At 42.3% G+C, this 22,223-nt stretch overlaps 1 protein-coding gene across 1 annotated transcript in view; it reads left to right on the top strand.

The window, feature by feature from the left end:
• zanl (zonadhesin, like) overlaps window positions 1–22,223 on the top strand; it is a gene marked incomplete at both ends in the record, with an annotated part of 184,158 nt that overhangs the window by 125,354 nt on the left and 36,581 nt on the right. Inside the window, 9 exon segments of the mRNA XM_084327694.1 lie at window positions 9,282–9,490; window positions 9,831–9,975; window positions 11,951–12,048; window positions 13,195–13,341; window positions 13,535–13,696; window positions 19,498–19,625; window positions 21,994–22,060; window positions 22,062–22,193; window positions 22,195–22,219. Coding sequence (XP_084183820.1) covers window positions 9,282–9,490; window positions 9,831–9,975; window positions 11,951–12,048; window positions 13,195–13,341; window positions 13,535–13,696; window positions 19,498–19,625; window positions 21,994–22,060; window positions 22,062–22,193; window positions 22,195–22,219 — 1,113 coding nt within the window.

Raw genomic sequence — 22,223 nt, 5'->3', positions numbered from 1 at the left:
ACCGATAACAAATACAAGGGGAACACATTAATACACACATTCAATAATCTCCAGAGTAGGCACTCCTGCAGTACCGCAAACAGAGCGCCAGAGGGTGGCAGAGTATTGTCTGTGTCCAGATAGTTCAGATTATGACAGTACCCCCCCCTGAAGGGGAGGCTCCCAGACGACCCATAAGACCGTCCAGAGACAGGCAGGGTGAAGGGCAGAGACCCCGGAAAAAACTGGAGCCGGGGGGCCGGGGAACAGGACCAGAGGGGAGCCCGGAGAAGGGCGCACAGGACACGGGACCAGGGGCACTGGAGAGGGGGACAGAGACAGAGGCCCGGAGAGGCGGGCTAGAGACGGGGACAGAGGCCCGGAGAGGGGGGCTGGAGACGGGGACAGAGGACCGGTGAGGGGGGCTGGAGATGGGGACAGGGACCCGGTGAGGGGGGCTGGAGACGGGGACAGGGGCCCGGTGAGGGAGGCTGGAGACGGGGACAGAGGACCGGAGAGGGGGGCTGGAGACGGGGACAGAGGACCGGTGAGGGAGGCTGGAGACGGGGACAGGGACCCGTTGAGGGAGGCTGGAGACAGGGACAGAGGCCCGGAGAGGGAGGCTGGAGACGGGGACAGGGACCCGGCGAGGGGGGCCGGAGACGGGGACAGGAGCCCGGTGAGGGGGGCTGGAGACAGGGACAGGAGCCCAACGGCGGAGGCCAGGCACTGGGACAGGGGCCCGGTGAGGAGGCCCGGAACAAAGGGACGAGGGCAATAACTCCAGAGCAGGACCCCGGACGGGGACCACTCCAGGTGGAGATCTTGGGACCGGGCGCGGGGCCCCGGATGGGAGCTCCTCCCGGCGTTGACCTTGGTGCAGACCACGGCGTCGACCACGGTGCAGGACTGGACCAGACAACTCTCCAGGTGCAGATTGACCCCGGTGCAGACCACGGCGTCGACCACGGCATAGACCACGGCGCAGGGCTGGACCAGACGACTCTCCAGGTGCAGATCGACCTCGGTGCAGACCTCGGCGTTGACCACGGCGCAGGGCTGGACCAGACGACTCTCCAGGTGCAGATCGACCTCGGTGCAGACCACGGCGTTGACCACGGCGTAGACCACGGCGTGGACCACGGCGTCGGGCTGGACCAGACGAGGAGCCGGAGGCAGGAGACTCCCCGGGGACAGGAGCACGACCCGGACCAGACGTCGGGGTCTCCCCGGGAGCCGGAGGAGGAACAGGGACAGCTAGAGTTGCCCTAACAGGGGCTAAACTGGCAGTAGAAACTGGGTTAGCTACCTGGGATATGCTAGCTGCCGGACCTGTGCTAGCTGCTAGGGTTACACCAGCCGGCGGGGCTAAGGCACTAGCAGTAGGGACTCTAGCGGACAGGACTAGGTGACTAGCAGCAGGGGCTCTAGCGGACGAGACAGAGGGGTTAGCCGACGGGGCGGCTCCAGGGAAACTGACCTTGCTAGCTGAAGAGGCAGTCCTAGCAGTGGGGAAACTGACCTTGCTAGCTGAAGGGGCAGTCCTAGCAGCGGGGAAACTGACCTTGCTAGCTGAAGAGGCAGTCCTAGCAGCGGGGAAACTGACCTTGCTAGCTGAAGAGGCAGTCCTAGCAGCGGGGAGACTGACCTTGCTAGCCGAAGGGGCAGTCCTAGCAGCGGGGAGACTGACCTTGCTAGCTGAAGGGGCAGTCCTAGCAGCGGGGAGACTGACCTTGCTAGCTGAAGAGGCAGTCCTAGCAGCGGGGAGACTGACCTTGCTAGCTGAAGAGGCAGTCCTAGCAGTGGGGAAACTGACCTTGCTAGCTGAAGGGGCGGTCCTAGCAGTGGGGAAACTGACCTTGCTAGCTGAAGGGGCAGTCCTAGCAGTGGGAGACATGCTGGTGGTAGAGGCTACATTACTACTCTAGTACTCTAGCAGGGGCTGAGCTAAGTGCAGGAGCAGTACTAGCTGCAGAGAGTCTGCTAGCAGTGGGGGATGTGCTAGCTGTAGATGCTACACTAGCAGGAAGGACTATCTCACATTTCTCTGTACAAGATACTTTAATGCCACACAACGATGGTTGGTGGTAATTATTTTCGGTACAGATGTTGAGCACTGGTTATATCAAACATGAAACAGACATCAAACATCAAAAACGTCAAAACATATATACATAAATACATATAGGACAGTCACGGTAACAGTGTCGGTCGGTGACAGATGCTTGCCCGTTTGTGCAAAGGGGGGCGGGCCAGGGTGTTCAGTGTTCGGACTGCTGTGGGGAAGAAACTGTTTGTGAAACGTGTGTGTCTGGTTAGGATGGACCTGTAGCGACCTGAGCATGTGCTGGAATAAGTGGTGTGCTGGGTGAGAGGGGTCGTTGACTATTTTAACAGAGCGGGTGAATGAATGAATGAATGAAAACTTTATTTAACAGATTGCAGAATGGGTACAATACAGTACGGCTCAATACATACAATTGTTAAGGGGATGCAGACCTGAGAAAGACGTTTGTCTTGTTTCCATCAGGGTCCCCCATTTTCAATTCATATAGACATATATGACATACATGACATACAGATAGTCATGTACAGATAGGGTGACTGTGCGTGAGGTGTAGATGGAGTCCAGAGAGGGGAGGGGACAGCCAATTATTTTGGAGGCTGTCTTGATGATGCGTTGGAGTTTGTGTTTAGTGTGTTTGTCCGTGGAACCGTACCAGACTGTGATGGATGAGGTGAGGATACTTTGAATTATGGCAGTGTAAAATTGGACCAGCAGGTGTTGTTGGACTCTGTACTTCCTCAGTTGTCTGAGGAAGTACAGGCGCTGCTGGGCCTTTTTGATGATGGCAGTGGTGTTGATGTCCCATTTGAGTTTATTGCTGATGTGGGTGCCGAGGAACTTGAATGAATCAGTTAGGGTTATGGGTTGGTCTGCGATGGTTATTGGGAGTATGGGTGTTTTTTTTTAAGTCCTGAAGTCTATGGCAATTTCCATGGTTTTGGAGGTGTTGAGCAGGAGGTTGTTGGATGCACACCACCTCACTGCTCTGTCCACCTCCTGCCGGTAAATGGACTCGTCGTTGTTGGAGATGAGGCCCAGGATGGTGGTGTCGTCGGCATACTTGAAGGCCTTGACTGAGCTGTCCAGGGGGGTGAACTGGTTGGTGTAGAGGGAGAAGAGCCAAGGGGAAAGGACGCAGCCCTGGGGGGCCCCAGTGCTGAGGGTCAGAGGGCGGGATGATTTGTTGTTTACTTTGACTGTTTGGGTTCTATTGGTGAGGAAATTGAGGATCCAGTGGTTGATGGTGGGGTTGATGTCAATGTCCTGTAGCTTATGGAACAGATTATTGGGGGAGATGGTGTTAAAAGCTGAGCTGAAGTCAATAAACAGAATACGGGTGTAGGTGTTGGGGGTTTCCAGGTGCTGTAGAGTGTGGTGGAGAGCCAGGTTGATGGCGTCCTCTACTGACGTGTTGGTCCGGTATGCAAACTGGTGTGGGTCCATGTGGGGTTCTGTGGCAGTTTTGAGGTAGTCCAGGACCAGATGTTCAAATGATTTTATTGCTACTGATGTAAGGGCTATAGGTCTGTAGTCATTGAGACAGGTTATTTTGGTGGTTTTGGGGACTGGGATGATGGTGGATTGCTTAAAGCACTGAGGGACTGAACAGAGTTGTAGGGATGTATTGTATATGTCAGTGAAGACAGGGGCCAGTTGGTCTGCACAGTAGTGGAACACTGCAAAGGAGAGGAGGTCAGGCCCGGAGGCTTTCCTTTTATTGGTCTTTTTGAAGACAGCTCTCACTTTGTCCTCGTGAATGATGAAGGGGGGGGGAGGGGGGGAGTGGGGGAACGGGGGGTGATGAGGCCTGTTTGTCGAACCGGGCATAGAAGTGGTTGAGCTTGTCAGGGCGGTCCGGGTCATCATCTGTAGGTGGGGGGGGGGGGGGGGGGGGGGGGGGGGGGGGGGTTTGTAGTTTGTTATTTCCTGTAGGGTTTTCCAGACTGCTCTGGGATTGTTGGCAGCGAATTGATCTTCCAGTTTTTTTGCATGATTTGATTTGGCCTGCCTGATGGCAGACCGTAGTTTATATTTTGCAGATTTGTACTGCTCTTTATTTCCATTTATGTAGGCTGTGTTCTTCTCTTTACGTAGTGATGCTATGTCCTTGTTGAACCAGGGTTTATTGTTTCCATGTGATGTGACGGTCTTAGTGGGGATGCACATCTCCACACAAAACCGGACATATGACGTCACGGTTGTTGTGTATTCATCCAGTGAGTCGCACATGGATTTGAGGGGGTCCCAAAGAGTGCACTCCAGACAGCCTTTCAGAGTGTCGACTGCCTCTGGGGACCAGATTTCGCGTGTTGTTTGTTTGGATTTTACCGTTTTCAATTTTTGCCGGTATGTTGGGATGAGGAGCAACATCGCATGGTCGGATTTGCCCAGCGGAGCTCTCGGGAAAGCACGGTAAGCGGCTGATATAGTGCTGTAGCAGTGGTCCAGAGTGTTGGTGCCCCTGGTGGGGCACTTTATTTGTTGTTTATAGTTTGGCAGCTCACGGGAGAGGTGAGTGTGATTGAAGTCACCCAGAACTATTATGGTTGAGTCTGGGTGCGATCTTTCGGTGTTGGAGATATGGGTACCTAGCTCGCTGATAGCGCTGTTAGCATTAGCTTGTGGCTGTATGTAAACACCGGTAAGTACTATGGATGAGAACTCGCGGGGAAGGTAAAAGGGACGGCATGTTATTGTGATGAATTCGAGGTCGGTGGAGCATGATTTATGCACTAGAGTGGAGTTAGTACACCAGCGATGGTTAATCATGAAGCATACTCCATCGCCTGCTTTCCCATACCTGTCACTGCGGTGGATAGTGTAGCCCGGTGGGGTGACGGCTGAGTCTGGTATGTTGTCGTTAAGCCAGGTCTCCGTGAGGCAGAGCGCGGAGCATTCCTTGTATTCCCTCTTCTGAGTTAGGAGAAGAAGGAGTTCGTCCATTTTGTTCGGGAGGGACTGGACGTTAGCTAGAAGGATTCCAGGCAGTGGGGGCCGAAAGGGCCGTCTTCTGAACCTGGCGAACACACCGGCTCGCCTTCTGCTAGCTCCGGGTAGATTGTTGTTGGAAGACTCCGGTGTCCAGGTGGAGAGTAGTTCCTCAGGAACAGCCAGATGTTGAAGATCTGATAATCTTGATCCGTGTATATTTCCTCGTAGGGAGAGTAACTCCTCACGAGAATAGGTGAGTAGACAGGACGATTTACGAACAAATAACACAGACAGAAGAGACAGAGACATAACCAGAGCTTGTACCGGGGCGAGCCTGGCGGCCGCCATTTTGCCTGTCACCATGGCAACAGGAAGCACGTTATAGCTATGCTAGTCTTCTTAGCTTTGCTAGCCTTCTGAGACCTGCTAGAAGTGCATGCTACGCTAGCAGACGGGGCTCTAGCGGACTGGACTGAGGTGGTAGCTACCAAGGCTACACTAGCGGCAGGGGCTGTGCTAACCACGGAGGCCATGCCGGCCGAAGGGGCGGTCCCAGCATCTGGGGCTACGTTAGCTATAGGGCCTGTGCACGCGAGGGCAGCTAGGTAGGTAGCTACTGCAGAGGCTGCTCTATCACCAAATGTTCTGCCAGTTGCATAAGCCTCGCTAGCAGTAGCAGGAGGGAGTAAGCTAGTGGTAGAGAACAAGCCTACCCTGAGCCTCCTAACAGAATAAAACCTTGACTTAGCTATGGGGGCAGAGGTTCTGCTAGCAGTGCAAGCTACGGGAGCTAGGCTAACCACAGGGGCCTTGCCGGCCGACGAGGCGGTCCCAGCATCGGAGGCTTTGTTAGCTATGGGGCCGTGTCTGTTGAGAGAGCTAAGGGGGAAGCTGCCAAAGCTACATTGGCTACAGGGGCTAAGCTAACCACAGGGGCCTTGCCGGCCGACGGGGCGGTCCCAGCATCAGAGGCCTTGTTAGCTATAGGGCCTGAGCTGGCTGTCTGAGCAGTGTTAACAGCCTGGGCAGTGAAGGCTGCGGAGCCTAGGCTAACTGCTGCAGAAGCAGTACAAGCTACTGGGCTTGTGCTAGCTGCCGGGGCAGTGAGGGCCGCGGGGCCTATGCTAGTAAGACTAGCTGTGGTGCTAACTGCTACAGGGGCCGTACTAGCTACTGGGCTTGTGCTAGCTGCCGGGACAGTGAGGGCCGCAGGGCCTATGCTAGTAGGACTAGCTGAGGTGCTAACTGCTACCGGGACAGTACTAGCTACTGGGCTTGTGCTAGCTGCCGGGGCAGTGAGGGCCGCAGGGCCTATGCTAGTAAGACTAGCTGAGGTGCTAACTGCTACAGGGGCCGTACTAGCTACTGGGCTTGTGCTAGCTGCCGGGGCAGTGAGGACCGCGGGGCCTATGCTAGTGGGACTAGCTGAGGTGCTAACTGCTACCGGGACAGTACTAGCTACTGGGCTTGTGCTAGCTGCCGGGGCAGTGAGGACCGCGGGGCCTATGCCAGTGGGACTAGCTGAGGTGCTAACTGCTACCGGGACAGTACTAGCTACTGGGCTTGTGCTATCTGCCGGGGCAGTGAGGACCGCGGGGCCTATGCTAGTAGGACTAGCTGAGGTGCTAACCACCGGTGGTCTGGCAGGTGGGGCTAAGCTAGCCTTTCTAGCACTACCAGCTCTCCGAGACCTACGCACAGCGCGAGCTACGCTAGCAGCACTAGCTGTGGAAGCTAGGCTAACGGCTGTGCTAGTAGCATGGACTGGGTTAACGGAGCCGGGGTTAGCAGTACCAGCTGGGGAGCCTAGGCTAACGGCTATGCTAACGGCTGGGCTAACGGCCTGTGCAGTGAAGGCTGCGGGACCAACGCTAACTGCTGCGGTGGCAGTAGAGACCTTACTTGTGGAGGAAGGCGTGCTGGTAGCCATGGCTTCGTTGGGAGCAGGGGACCAGAGCGCACGAATAACCATTCCCAGCAGGCGGTCGTATTCCGCGAGCAGTGGAGCCTGCTCTGCGCCGCACTTCTCGCTTACACACCGGAGAGCAGCGCGTGTAGCTGCATCCTCTCCCATGTGGATGAAGAGCAGAAATCTCCCTGGAAGAAGCGCTCCATGGTGAGCAATACGTCGTTCGCTTGGTCTCTCCCGTAGTCCGCTGAATCCAGGTCTGGTTGTGTCATTCTGAGGTAGAGACGGCGCTGGCCGCGGCGGTCGCGCTGGAAGTGGGGCCGGTGGAGGAGGTTGTGCCAGTTCTCCCTCGTCCTGCTTGCTGGGTCCAATTTATGGTCGGTTTGTTCTGTAAGAATCTGGTTGTTGGTGTGTGGACCCAGGCGCAATACAGGAATGAGAGAGAGGCAGGACACAAGCGGGGTGTAGTTGAGAAGAGGCTTTACTTCACTTCTTTGGAGTACAACTACAACAACAAAACAATAAAGACGAGTACCACAGCCTAAGCTGGCAGATAATGATTATATAACAAAGGGTACGAATTAGAGACAACACGGAAGGGTGCTGAATCACAACCACAATGGTATAATAATGTTCTGACAACAACGGACGACACAAGATACGTTTACAAACCGACAGGGAAGTAACAGGACAACACAGAATATATAGGAGGACTAATCACACTGATTACTAAACAGGGACAGCTGGGGAAGAGAGGAACATGAATATGGATACACACAGGAACATGAATACACAGAGGGGACAAGACTAGACACTAACAATAACAGGGATAATAGGGACACATAATACAATGAATACAAGGACACTAGACTAATAGGCAGACATCTGAACATACTGGGGAGCACACAGGACCGATAACAAATACAAGGGGAACACATTAATACACACATTCAATAATCTCCAGAGTAGGCACTCCTGCAGTACCGTAAACAGAGCGCCAGGGGGTGGCAGAGTATTGTCTGTGTCCAGATAGTTCAGATTATGACACTCTCAGCATATGCAGAGCTGCACTAATCAGTGCAAGCTGCCGGCGATGACAGCGGGAGCGACAGAACAGAACTGCATCTGCATTTGATCTCGTCTTGTCGATGGTGTAAAATGATTAAATGAATTAGGTATATTGTTAGTAAGTTAGCCATGTAATAAGCGGGATAATGTATAGCTAGGCGCCTCGGTATTTTAAACTCCGTGTCGGTCAATTATTTTGCGACAATGACCTCGTAGCTATACATTATCCCTTACATATCTCGTGGAATTAACACAACATTATGCATACTTTTGACAATAAATAAAATAAGAATTTGTTCTTACTTGCTTGCCTGGGTAAATAAAGGTTAAATAAATGTAAAAAAATAAGTAATTATTATTATTATTATTCTTTTTATTTTTTAAACCGATACCGATAATTTCCGATATAACATTTTAATGCCAATATCGGCCGATAATATCGGACATCCCTAATATATATATATATATATATATATATATATATATATATATATATATATATATATATGTGGGTATATACATTACAGGTGTATATATATACCTATATACCTGAGCCTTATGACTTGAAAGACTCCCCATGCCCAAAATGTAAAATAAAATCAGCTAATCAATTTAATTTGCCTTCGCCAACGGCATTCCTGTCGCCATGCATGGCGGTGTGAGTGGCGAGCGGGCTGTTTGTGTTTTCCTTCGGTCATGACGTGCTTTATCGGGGGGGTGTCTTGGATGGGGATGTGGTAGGGATTGATGTGTGGGGTGTTTGGGGGGACTAGCTGTTCCGGGGGGGTTCACATGCCTTCGAGCAACATTCCACTATTGTACTTATTTTATGCCTATTCTTATGTCTGCACGTTTACGTTGCACTACTTTTATTGTCTTTTATACCTATTCTTATGTCTGCAATTTATGCATTGTTTTTTATTCTGTCAATTGTGTGCTGATTTTATGCCTTTTATGCCATTTTATACTAATTGCTGGTGGGCACTCTGGACTGCGGTCCATGTGTGAAAAGTGCTATATAGATAGTTATTAATATTTATTATTATTATTATTATTATTATTATTATTATTATTATTATTATTATTATTATTATTATTATTATTATTATTATTATTATTATTATTATTATTATTATTATTATTATTATTATTATTATTATTATTATTATTATTATTATATTGTAAAAATGTATGCATTGAAATGTCTGAAAAGTTTCGACGACATTGAAAATTAGGGTGACCCCAATTGTCCTTTCGAGAATAGATAAAGGTTTGAATGAATGAATACTCTATTCCTCTACCCCCCCCTCTCTCTTCCTCCCCCAGCCCTGAAGTGCCTCCCCGGCAGTCACTATGAGCCGTGCGGCCCGGCCTGCTCTCAGCCCAGCTGTCAGAACCCCTCTGGTCCAGGAGGCACCTGTAACAGACCCTGTGTGGAAGGCTGTGTGTGTGACTCTGGCCTCATCCTCAGTGGAGACAAGTGTATAGCGCCCAGCCAGTGTGGATGTACTGACGAAGACGGACATTACAGGCCCGTAAGTGTGTGTGTGGGTGGAGTCGGAGCATTGTGTGTGTGTGTGTGTGTGTGTGTGTGTGTGTGTGTGTGTGTGTGTGTGTGTGTGTGTGTGTGTGTGTGTGTGTGTTCTTGAAGTAGTGTGCTGTTGGCACTAATTGTATTGAACGTATCAACCGGATTTCTACCCATTGAGCCACGTCTCTGGTCTCTGAATATCTAACTGTGTTTACACAGTTTTTGTCCCCTTGCGTCGTTTGTAATTGAATCGCACATAAATAAACTATTCAGATGTCCACATACTTTTATCAACGTGTATGTGAGCGTCTGTGAGCGTCTGTGTGCCGCACCGTGTGTGTTAGGCTGGAGACAGCTGGTTCACGGAGCACGACTGCTCGGAGCGCTGCAAGTGTCACGGCAACCACAACATCACCTGTGAGCCCTGGCTGTGTAGCCCCGCACAGGAGTGCAAAGTGGTGGACGGAGAACTGGGCTGTCACTCCACAGGTAAATAAAGCAAACGCACCCAAAACCAAATCTACTAAATAAGGACGATGATTTGAATGTATTTTCCTCTAACTTCAAGCCATTCACATCTGTATGTTAACACCACAAACTATGTCGGAGTTAGGTCCCAGGCAGGTTCCCCACACCCCGGGGACGATGGAAAATAGGGGACGGTACAAAACTGATTTAGGGACCGTCCCAGGACACTAGATGAAAAATTATATATAAATATATATATATATATATATATATATATATATATATATATATATATATATATATATATATATATATATATATATATATATATATATATATATATATATATATATATATACACAACACAATTATTGGGATGTGGGATGGGTTTTCTTCAGTGTGGGATGAATAAAACTAGTTAGGGACCGTTTGGGATGGTTGTGGAAACTGAGAATGTGACCTTTTTAATTTTTTTTTATTATCTTTTTCCCCTTCTTTTTCCGTTTTTCTCCCATCCAAATGTTAGTCGTTATGTCAATTCCCAATCCCCTTCCTGGTCGTTGCGCACTCTGCCGCCTACTGTCAGTCCGGGAGGGTGGAGACTATCACATGCTTCCTCCGACACATGTGTACCCAGCCCACCGCTTCTTTTCACCTGGCAGCGCAGACTCTCACTGGGAGAGTGTAACGTGTGGAAGGTCACACTACCTCTCCTAGATTATTCCCTTGCTGTGCAGGCGCCCCGACCGGACTGTAGGAGTCGCTGTTTACAACGACCAGGACCCACCCTCGCCGGGTTTCCCACCCGCTAACACTGCCAATTGTGTTAGTATGGAAGCACCATTGCATTTGTGTATGGGTTTTTGCCTATTAGCCTACAAGTTCTCATTTTGTACCTTTAAAAATGGATATTTATTGTATGTTTTAGTTAATTGTTTTGTTTAAAATTTCTATCTATAGCATCTGTGAAAGTAGCTTATTTGCTATATACTAAATCCTTGTTTTTTTCTTTTGTATTGATCTATGCAACTGTTTTATGTATTGTGTTGTGTGGACCCCAGGAAGACTAGCTGGGAGCCATGGCACCAGCTAATGGGGATCCTTAATAAAAACAAAAACAAACCACAGCTGGATTCGATCCCACTGTCTCTGTGGTGGTAGACAGACTATTAGTCCGCTGCGCTACCCGGCCACCCTGAGAATGTGACTTACTAAAAGAACCAGCGGAGAATGTGACTTTCTAAAAGAACCAGCGGAGAATGTGACTTTCTAAAAGAACCAGCGGAGAATGTGACTTTCTAAAAGAACCAGCGGAGAATGTGACTTTCTAAAAGAACCAGCGGAGAATGTGACTTTCTAAAAGAACCAGCTGAGAATGTGACTTTCTAAAAGAACCAGCGGAGAATGTGACTTTCTAAAGGAACCAGCTGAGACTTTCTAAAAGCTGAACTATAGTTGAACTAGTGATCAGCTGTGTCCCTTTTCACATTTCATTGACAGTGTTGTCTCTCTACAGGTAAAGGAGTGTGTCATGTAGTCTGACTGTAGTCTTACAGTGTTGTCTCTCTCTCTACAGGTAAAGGAGTGTGTCATGTAGTCTGACTGTAGTCTTACAGTGTTGCCTCTCTCTCTACAGGTAAAGGAGTGTGTCATGTAGTCTGGCTGTAGTCTTACAGTGTTGTCTCTCTCTCTACAGGTAAAGGAGTGTGTCATGTAGTCTGACTGTAGTCTTACAGTGTTGTCTCTCTCTCTACAGGTAAAGGAGTGTGTCATGTAGTCTGACTGTAGTCTTACAGTGTTGTCTCTCTCTCTACAGGTAAAGGAGTGTGTCATGTAGTCTGACTGTAGTCTTACAGTGTTGTCTCTCTCTCTACAGGTAAAGGAGTGTGTCATGTAGTCTGACTGTAGTCTTACAGTGTTGTCTCTCTCTCTACAGGTAAAGGAGTGTGTCATGTAGTCTGACTGTAGTCTTACAGTGTTGTCTCTCTCTCTACAGGTAAAGGAGTGTGCCATGTGGCCGGGGACCCTCACTACTACACATTTGACGGCATCATGCACACCTTCATGGGCACCTGCACCTACACCCTGGTGGAGGTATGGATGGAGCTGCACCCTTTTCTATCTATTTTCTACTCTCTGCTACTGTATAAAGTCAACACATGAAAGGCACAGTTCAGAACCTTGGACCCCTAGCCCCATGTCCTATTTGACCACTGCTGTTGTCGATAGACCGGTGGAGTCCTTTCACATCACCATCCATGTTGTTCTTCCAACTGGATACCCGCAGATTTGGTTAGTTAGCCACGAAACTAATGCAAAGTCTATGGGGCCATGAAATAAACACTGAAAGTGACTCCATAGTAGTGCAAAGTAGGTCTCAGCATTTATTCCAGGGCTTGTATAGACTGGAGTGTGGCTCCATTGATTTTTATGAGGTATGATAGCAATAATACTATAATACTGTATATATTGTATATGTATTTATCTATAACTGTTGGATATATCTGCGGATATCCCTGTTCCACATACTTGTATATATTATATCTATATCTGTATTTTATCCCATACCTAATCTTACTCCCACTCGCCAGTTGTCTTACTACAATACAGTGATGTATGTATACATACATAATTATACTGTACATACATCAGTTTAGCATATTACTAAGTAGCTTGCTATATATTATGCAGCTGCGATGGCCGAGTGGTTAAGGCGTTGGACTTGAAATCCAATGGGATCTTCCCGCGCAGGTTCGAACCCTGCTCGCAGCGTCACGTGAATATACCTTTCCTGAATTTCCCCCAAGGGGATCAATAAAGGAATATCTTATATAATATAATTTTTAATCACTTGTACATTGTATAGTTACATTTGCACTCCAACTTATTTATGTTGTACTGTACTTGTGCTGTGCAATGGCAATACATTTGAATCTAATCTAATCCATTGCTCCATGTGGGCGACAGTGGCTCAGGAGGTAGAGCAGTCGTCTGGCAATCCAGAGGTTCCCGGTTCGATACCCGCTCCTCCCGGGCAGCGTGTCGATGTGTCCTTGAGCAAGACACTTAACCCCTAATTGCTCCCGATGAGCAGTTTGGCACCTTGCATGGTTGCCTCCGCTGTCAGTGTGTGTGTGTGAATGAATGGGTAAAATCTGAGTAACAAATTGTAAAGCGCTTTGGATAGCGCTATATAAAAAAGCAGCCACTTACCATCTCTTTTATGTTTACATTCCTCAGGTGTGTGACACCACCAAGGTGACGCCCTTCAGGATCGTGGCTAAGAACGAGGAGCGCGGCCAACCAGAGGCCTCCTACCTGAGCTCCGTCACCGTCTTCCTGCCCGACGACAACGTGGTCACTCTGCAGAAGAGTCGCAGGGTCCTGGTGAGATGAGGGAGGAGGGAGGGAGGGAGGGAGGGAAGATGGGGAGGGAGATAACGACTCTTTGTTCGCGGCTCAAATTAGGGCTGAGTAACTAAATGAGGAAATATTAGAGAATGGGACAATCAAACCAAATCAGTGTGAATGTGATATATCACAAGATAATACTCAGCCTCTACTGCTTTAAACTCCTCAGCTGAAGGGACGTCGTATCCGGACCCCACTGTCCATCGGTTCTGGAGCCAAGGTGCTGACCAGCGGAGTCTACAGTTTGCTCACCACAAGCTTTGGTCTTCAGGTCCAGTTTGATGGAAATCATCATCTGCAGATCACCATCCCTGGAGAATACTATAACAAGGTGTGACTGGGTTACACATTACTGATGATTATAGTGAAACATGATGCTTTAACAAAGTTACACATTACTGATGATTATAGTGAAACATGATGCTTTAACAAAGTTACACATTACTGATGATTATAGTGAAACATGATGCTTTAACAAAGTTACACATTACTGATGATTATAGTGAAACATGATGCTTTAACAAAGTTACACATTACTGATGATTATAGTGAAACATGATGCTTTAACAAAGTTACACATTACTGATGATTATAGTGAAACTTGATGCTTTAACAAAGTTACACATTACTGATGATTATAGTGAAACTTGATGCTTTAACAAAGTTACACATTACTGATGATTATAGTGAAACTTGATACTTTAACAAAGTTACACATTACTGATGATTATAGTGAAACTTGATACTTTAACAAAGTTACACATTACTGATGATTATAGTGAAACTTGATACTTTAACAAAGTTACACATTACTGATGATTATAGTGAAACTTGATGCTTTAACAAAGTTACACATTACTGATGATTATAGTGAAACATGATGCTTTAACAAAGTTACACATTACTGATGATTATAGTGAAACTTGATACTTTAACAAAGTTACACATTACTGATGATTATAGTGAAACTTGATACTTTAACAAAGTTACACATTACTGATGATTATAGTGAAACTTGATGCTTTAACAAAGTTACACATTACTGATGATTATAGTGAAACTTGATGCTTTAACAAAGTTACACATTACTGATGATTATAGTGAAACTTGATGCTTTAACAAAGTTACACATTACTGATGATTATAGTGAAACTTGATGCTTTAACAAAGTTACACATTACTGATGATTATAGTGAAACTTGATACTTTAACAAAGTTACACATTACTGATGATTATAGTGAGACTTGATACTTTAACAAAGTTACACATTACTGATGATTATAGTGAAACAGGATGCTTTAACAAAGTTACACATTACTGATGATTATAGTGAAACTTGATACTTTAACAAAGTTACACATTACTGATGATTATAGTGAAACTTGATACTTTAACAAAGTTACACATTACTGATGATTATAGTGAGATTTGATACTTTAACAAAGTTACACATAACTGATGATTATAGTGAAACTTGATGATTTAACAAAGTTACACACTACTGATGATTATAGTGAAACTTGATGCTTTAACAAAGTTACACATTACTGATGATTATAGTGAAACTTGATACTTTAACAAAGTTACACATTACTGATGATTATAGTGAAACTTGATACTTTAACAAAGTTACACATTACTGATGATTATAGTGAAACTTGATGCTTTAACAAAGTTACACATTACTGATGATTATAGTGAAACTTGATGCTTTAACAAAGTTACACATTACTGATGATTATAGTGAAACTTGATGCTTTAACAAAGTTACACATTACTGATGATTATAGTGAAACTTGATGCTTTAACAAAGTTACACATTACTGATGATTATAGTGAAACTTGATACTTTAACAAAGTTACACATTACTGATGATTATAGTGAGACTTGATACTTTAACAAAGTTACACATTACTGATGATTATAGTGAAACAGGATGCTTTAACAAAGTTACACATTACTGATGATTATAGTGAAACTTGATACTTTAACAAAGTTACACATTACTGATGATTATAGTGAAACTTGATACTTTAACAAAGTTACACATTACTGATGATTATAGTGAAACATGATGCTTTAACAAAGTTACACATTACTGATGATTATAGTGAAACAGGATGCTTTAACAAAGTTACACATTACTGATGATTATAGTGAAACTTGATACTTTAACAAAGTTACACATTACTGATGATTATAGTGAAACTTGATACTTTAACAAAGTTACACATTACTGATGATTATAGTGAGATTTGATACTTTAACAAAGTTACACATTACTGATGATTATAGTGAAACTTGATGATTTAACAAAGTTACACACTACTGATGATTATAGTGAAACTTGATGCTTTAACAAAGTTACACATTACTGATGATTATAGTGAAACTTGATACTTTAACAAAGTTACACATTACTGATGATTATAGTGAAACTTGATACTTTAACAAAGTTACACATTACTGATGATTATAGTGAAACTTGATGCTTTAACAAAGTTACACATTACTGATGATTATAGTGAAACTTGATGCTTTAACAAAGTTACACATTACTGATGATTATAGTGAAACTTGATGCTTTAACAAAGTTACACATTACTGATGATTATAGTGAAACTTGATGCTTTAACAAAGTTACACATTACTGATGATTATAGTGAAACTTGATACTTTAACAAAGTTACACATTACTGATGATTATAGTGAGACTTGATACTTTAACAAAGTTACACATTACTGATGATTATAGTGAAACAGGATGCTTTAACAAAGTTACACATTACTGATGATTATAGTGAAACTTGATACTTTAACAAAGTTACACATTACTGATGATTATAGTGAAACTTGATACTTTAACAAAGTTACACATTACTGATGATTATAGTGAGATTTGATACTTTAACAAAGTTACACATAACTGATGATTATAGTGAAACTTGATGATTTAACAAAGTTACACACTACTGATGATTATAGTGAAACTTGATGCTTTAACAAAGTTACACATTACTGATGATTATAGTGAAACTTGATACTTTAACAAAGTTACACATTACTGATGATTATAGTGAAACTTGATACTTTAACAAAGTTACACATTACTGATGATTATAGTGAAACTTGATGCTTTAACAAAGTTACACATTACTGATGATTATAGTGAAACTTGATGCTTTAACAAAGTTACACATTACTGATGATTATAGTGAAACTTGATGCTTTAACAAAGTTACACATTACTGATGATTATAGTGAAACTTGATGCTTTAACAAAGTTACACATTACTGATGATTATAGTGAAACTTGATACTTTAACAAAGTTACACATTACTGATGATTATAGTGAGACTTGATACTTTAACAAAGTTACACATTACTGATGATTATAGTGAAACAGGATGCTTTAACAAAGTTACACATTACTGATGATTATAGTGAAACTTGATACTTTAACAAAGTTACACATTACTGATGATTATAGTGAAACTTGATACTTTAACAAAGTTACACATTACTGATGATTATAGTGAGATTTGATACTTTAACAAAGTTACACATAACTGATGATTATAGTGAAACTTGATGATTTAACAAAGTTACACACTACTGATGATTATAGTGAAACTTGATGCTTTAACAAAGTTACACATTACTGATGATTATAGTGAAACTTGATACTTTAACAAAGTTACACATTACTGATGATTATAGTGAAACTTGATACTTTAACAAAGTTACACATTACTGATGATTATAGTGAAACTTGATGCTTTAACAAAGTTACACATTACTGATGATTATAGTGAAACTTGATGCTTTAACAAAGTTACACATTACTGATGATTATAGTGAAACTTGATGCTTTAACAAAGTTACACATTACTGATGATTATAGTGAAACTTGATGCTTTAACAAAGTTACACATTACTGATGATTATAGTGAAACTTGATGATTTAACAAAGTTACACATTACTGATGATTATAGTGAAACTTGATGCTTTAACAAAGTTACACATTACTGATGATTATAGTGAAACTTGATGCTTTAACAAAGTTACACACTACTGATGATTATAGTGAAACTTGATGCTTTAACAAAGTTACACATTACTGATGATTATAGTGAAACTTGATGCTTTAACAAAGTTACACACTACTGATGATTATAGTGAAACTTGATGCTTTAACAAAGTTACACATTACTGATGATTATAGTGAAACTTGATACTTTAACAAAGTTACACATTACTGATGATTATAGTGAAACATGATGCTTTAACAAAGTTACACATTACTGATGATTATAGTGAAACTTGATACTTTAACAAAGTTACACATTACTGATGATTATAGTGAAACATGATGCTTTAACAAAGTTACACATTACTGATGATTATAGTGAAACATGATGCTTTAACAAAGTTACACATTACTGATGATTATAGTGAAACTTGATACTTTAACAAAGTTACACATTACTGATGATTATAGTGAAACTTGATGCTTTAGCAAAGTTACACATTACTGATGATTGTAGTGAAACGTGATACTTTAACAAAGTTACACATTACTGATGATTATAGTGAAACATGATGCTTTAACAAAGTTACACATTACTGATGATTATAGTGAAACATGATGCTTTAACAAAGTTACACATTACTGATGATTATAGTGAAACTTGATACTTTAACAAAGTTACACATTACTGATGATTATAGTGAAACATGATGCTTTAACAAAGTTACACATTACTGATGATTATAGTGAAACATGATGCTTTAACAAAGTTACACATTACTGATGATTATAGTGAAACTTGATACTTTAACAAAGTTACACATTACTGATGATTATAGTGAAACTTGATGCTTTAGCAAAGTTACACATTACTGATGATTATAGTGAAACGTGATACTTTAACAAAGTTACACATTACTGATGATTATAGTGAAACATGATGCTTTAACAAAGTTACACATTACTGATGATTATAGTGAAACATGATGCTTTAACAAAGTTACACATTACTGATGATTATAGTGAAACTTGATACTTTAACAAAGTTACACATTACTGATGATTATAGTGAAACTTGATACTTTAACAAAGTTACACATTACTGATGATTATAGTGAAACTTGATGCTTTAACAAAGTTACACATTACTGATGATTATAGTGAAACTTGATACTTTAACAAAGTTACACATTACTGATGATTATAGTGAAACATGATGCTTTAACAAAGTTACACATTACTGATGATTATAGTGAAACATGATGCTTTAACAAAGTTACACATTACTGGTGATTATAGTGAAACATGATGCTTTAACAAAGTTACACATTACTGATTATTATAGTGAAACTTGATACTTTAACAAAGTTACACATTACTGATTATTATAGTGAAACTTGATACTTTAACAAAGTTACACATTACTGATGATTATAGTGAAACATGATGCTTTAACAAAGTTACACATTACTGATTATTATAGTGAAACATGATACTTTAACAAAGTTACACATTACTGATTATTATAGTGAAACTTGATACTTTAACAAAGTTACACATTACTGATGATTATAGTGAAACTTGATGCTTTAACAAAGTTACACATTACTGATGATTATAGTGAAACATGATGCTTTAACAAAGTTACACATTACTGATGATTATTGTGAAACTTGATACTTTAACAAAGTTACACATTACTGATGATTATAGTGAGACTTGATACTTTAACAAAGTTACACATTACTGATGATTATAGTGAAACATGATGCTTTAACAAAGTTACACATTACTGATGATTATAGTGAAACATGATGCTTTAACAAAGTTACACATTACTGATGATTATAGTGAAACTTGATACTTTAACAAAGTTACACATTACTGATGATTATAGTGAAACTTGATACTTTAACAAAGTTACACATTACTGATTATTATAGTGAAACGTGATACTTTAACAAGGTTACACATTATAGTGAAACTTGTGTGAGCCAATCGTTGATCCCGGGATCCACCAATACTATCGCTTCACAGCCAATACCGATTGTTAGTACTAACGTCTATGTGTTAATACGTATGAATTCTTACACTCCAGGTGTGCGGTATGTGTGGTAACTACAACCACAACTCCTCCGATGACAACCTGATGCCCAACAAGAAACCAGCCAAGGATGTGATTGAACTGGGCAACAGCTGGATGTCTGAAGGAGACAGTGACCCCGGGTGAGTAGCTACAGGCTCTGGCCGTTATAATAATAATAATAATAATAATAATAATAATAATAATAATAATAATAATAATAATAATAATAATAATAATAATAATAATAATAATAATAATAATAATAATAATAATAATAATAATAATAATAATAATAATAATAATAATAATAATAATAATAATAATAATAATAATAATAATACACTTTATTTGTATAGCACCTTTCATACAGACACTGCAGCTCAAAGTGCTTCACAACAGAAAAATACTGTTATTATTATTATTATTATTATTATTATTATTATTATTATTATTATTATTATTATTATTATTATTATTATTATTATTATTATTATTATTATTATTATTATTATTATTATTATTATTATTATTATTATTATTATTATTATTTATTATTATTATACTAAGTGTGTACAGTCCCTGTGGTCACATTCACCTCATGTCTCTTGCTAATAAGGTTGCTGTCACTTTCTTATGTACAATTCCCATGCAACACAATATGTAGATTGGAATACTGTATATTAACCTTTGACATCTGTAAATTTTGAAGGAAAAAACACCAGCCCCCCTTTTATTTTTTTTACTTTGCATTATGTATTTGGTTTGGGAATATCCATGCAAACAAGTTAAACTATGATCAGAATAGGCATTCTTATATATTTGTATATGGACTAACTTCTAGTGAATAAAACAATAGTGAAATCAAACTATTCCTCAGTTTTCTGGGGAACCCCTGGGCCCTCATTCATCAACGTGACTTACGCACAGATATGTGCTTAACCTGTGCGTACGACCATTTCTAAGCAAAGTGTGGGATTCATCAATTTCAACTTGAACTTGACTTCGTGCTTATATTTACGCACAGCTCGGAGCATGCGTAGCTGACGCCCAGTGGTAGAACATCGTTACTACGGCATAAGCGCTCCTCAGTTCTGCATTAATTTCAACACGGAAATAAGCTTCCGTGCATTACTTCCAAGTTCCAACACTGGCGTGTTCAACTTCTGTATGACCCGTAATTCATTATAGTTCATTGTAAAATAGCGACAGTAGTGTAATTATAACGGGCTCATGCGGGAACAAGAGGTTGGCTTGCTTGTTTGGCACGGGGGGCAGAAGCAGAACACCCACCTCCAAACGCCATTAAATATTGTTTCAAATAAAAAGCGACATACTATTATTTTGTGTCATGTTTCCAAATAAGATTGGCCACAACGGAATGCTTTCTACTTCAATTTGTTGATTAGAATAGATTACCTCGCTTCGTTGAAACGTCACTGAGCTCAGCACACAGACATGATAATAATAACAACAACAATAATAATAATAGCTTCATTTTACATAGCGCCTTTCAAGAGAGACCCATGCAAGGTCGCTTTACATAGATGGGGGGGGGGGGAATAACAAAGTAATAAAGATAGTGGACAGACTATGTAAATATGATGATGGGATTCAAGTTCGCGTTTTTGTTGATCATAGGCATGCTGTCAGAGTATGATATCTTAATCAAACATTCTAGAACATTTGTCGTCACAGATCATGTCATAATAGAACATAGGCTACATGGCATGGTCCATCGTGATATTGTGTAGACTGTTATTACTGTACCAGTACCACCCATTGTGACAACAGCACACAAACATGATGGAATTCAAGTTCATGTATTGAAAGGCAGGCTACATCATACATGGCAGTGAGATTCATTGTTCTTGTATATGCTCTCGTATTATTGTTTATATAGGCTACCCAATACTGACATCAAAATAGATTGTATGCCTCTAGAAATCGTATGCAGCAGGTAGAAAATTTACGGAAAATCCGTCGCGATTTGGAATAAAATTGAGGAGAACTTTAATCCCTGGGTATTAATCAAACAAAACGGGAAAAGGCAGTCATATTCCAGCACGGTCTTTATTAGTGTTTGCGCTGCCCAGGCAGCAATGGTTAATAGATATCATATCCGACATCACCGTACGTGTACACGTCTGTCAGCCTGTCACATAACACGCTTCCCTCGGCTTAGTCCATTTTTCCACATTTCTTGGGGGTGTTCCATTACCGTATATGGTTAATCGGGGCGGTTCTGGTATGCAAATACTTAAAACAGTGCACAAGCTCAAACGTAGGATCAAAGTCATATTTATCAAGACAGGTGTGCGTAGGACCTGTGTACGCACGTGTGATAAATCCCGTTTTTTTTTGTGCGTGCACATATTCTAAATTCTGTGCTTAAGTATGGAAATAGAACATTTTCTACGTCACGTTGATAAATGAGGGCCCACTGGACCCCACATCATGAACCAATGATTTTAACCCAAATCCATCGCCCCTCCCCCCCCCGTCTTTCAGCTGCCAACCAGACACGCGTCCTGACATCTTCCCCAACTGCACCACAGAAGAAGAGAAGCTCTACGAGGGCACAGTGTGCAGAGGTCATCCTCTCCGACCGCTTCAAGCCCTGCCACTCCCTGCTGCCCCCAGAGACCTTCCTGGGCAACTGCATCTACGACATGTGCGAGTATGACGGCATGCAGGCGACGTTGTGCGACATACGTGGAGGCCTATGCCCAGGCCTGCCA

The sequence above is a fragment of the Notolepis coatsorum genome (genome assembly GCF_963971535.1).
Source record: "Notolepis coatsorum genome assembly, chromosome: 13".
NCBI classification, from domain to species: Eukaryota; Metazoa; Chordata; class Actinopteri; order Aulopiformes; family Paralepididae; genus Notolepis; species Notolepis coatsorum.
This window is presented reverse-complemented; position numbering and strand designations above follow the sequence as displayed.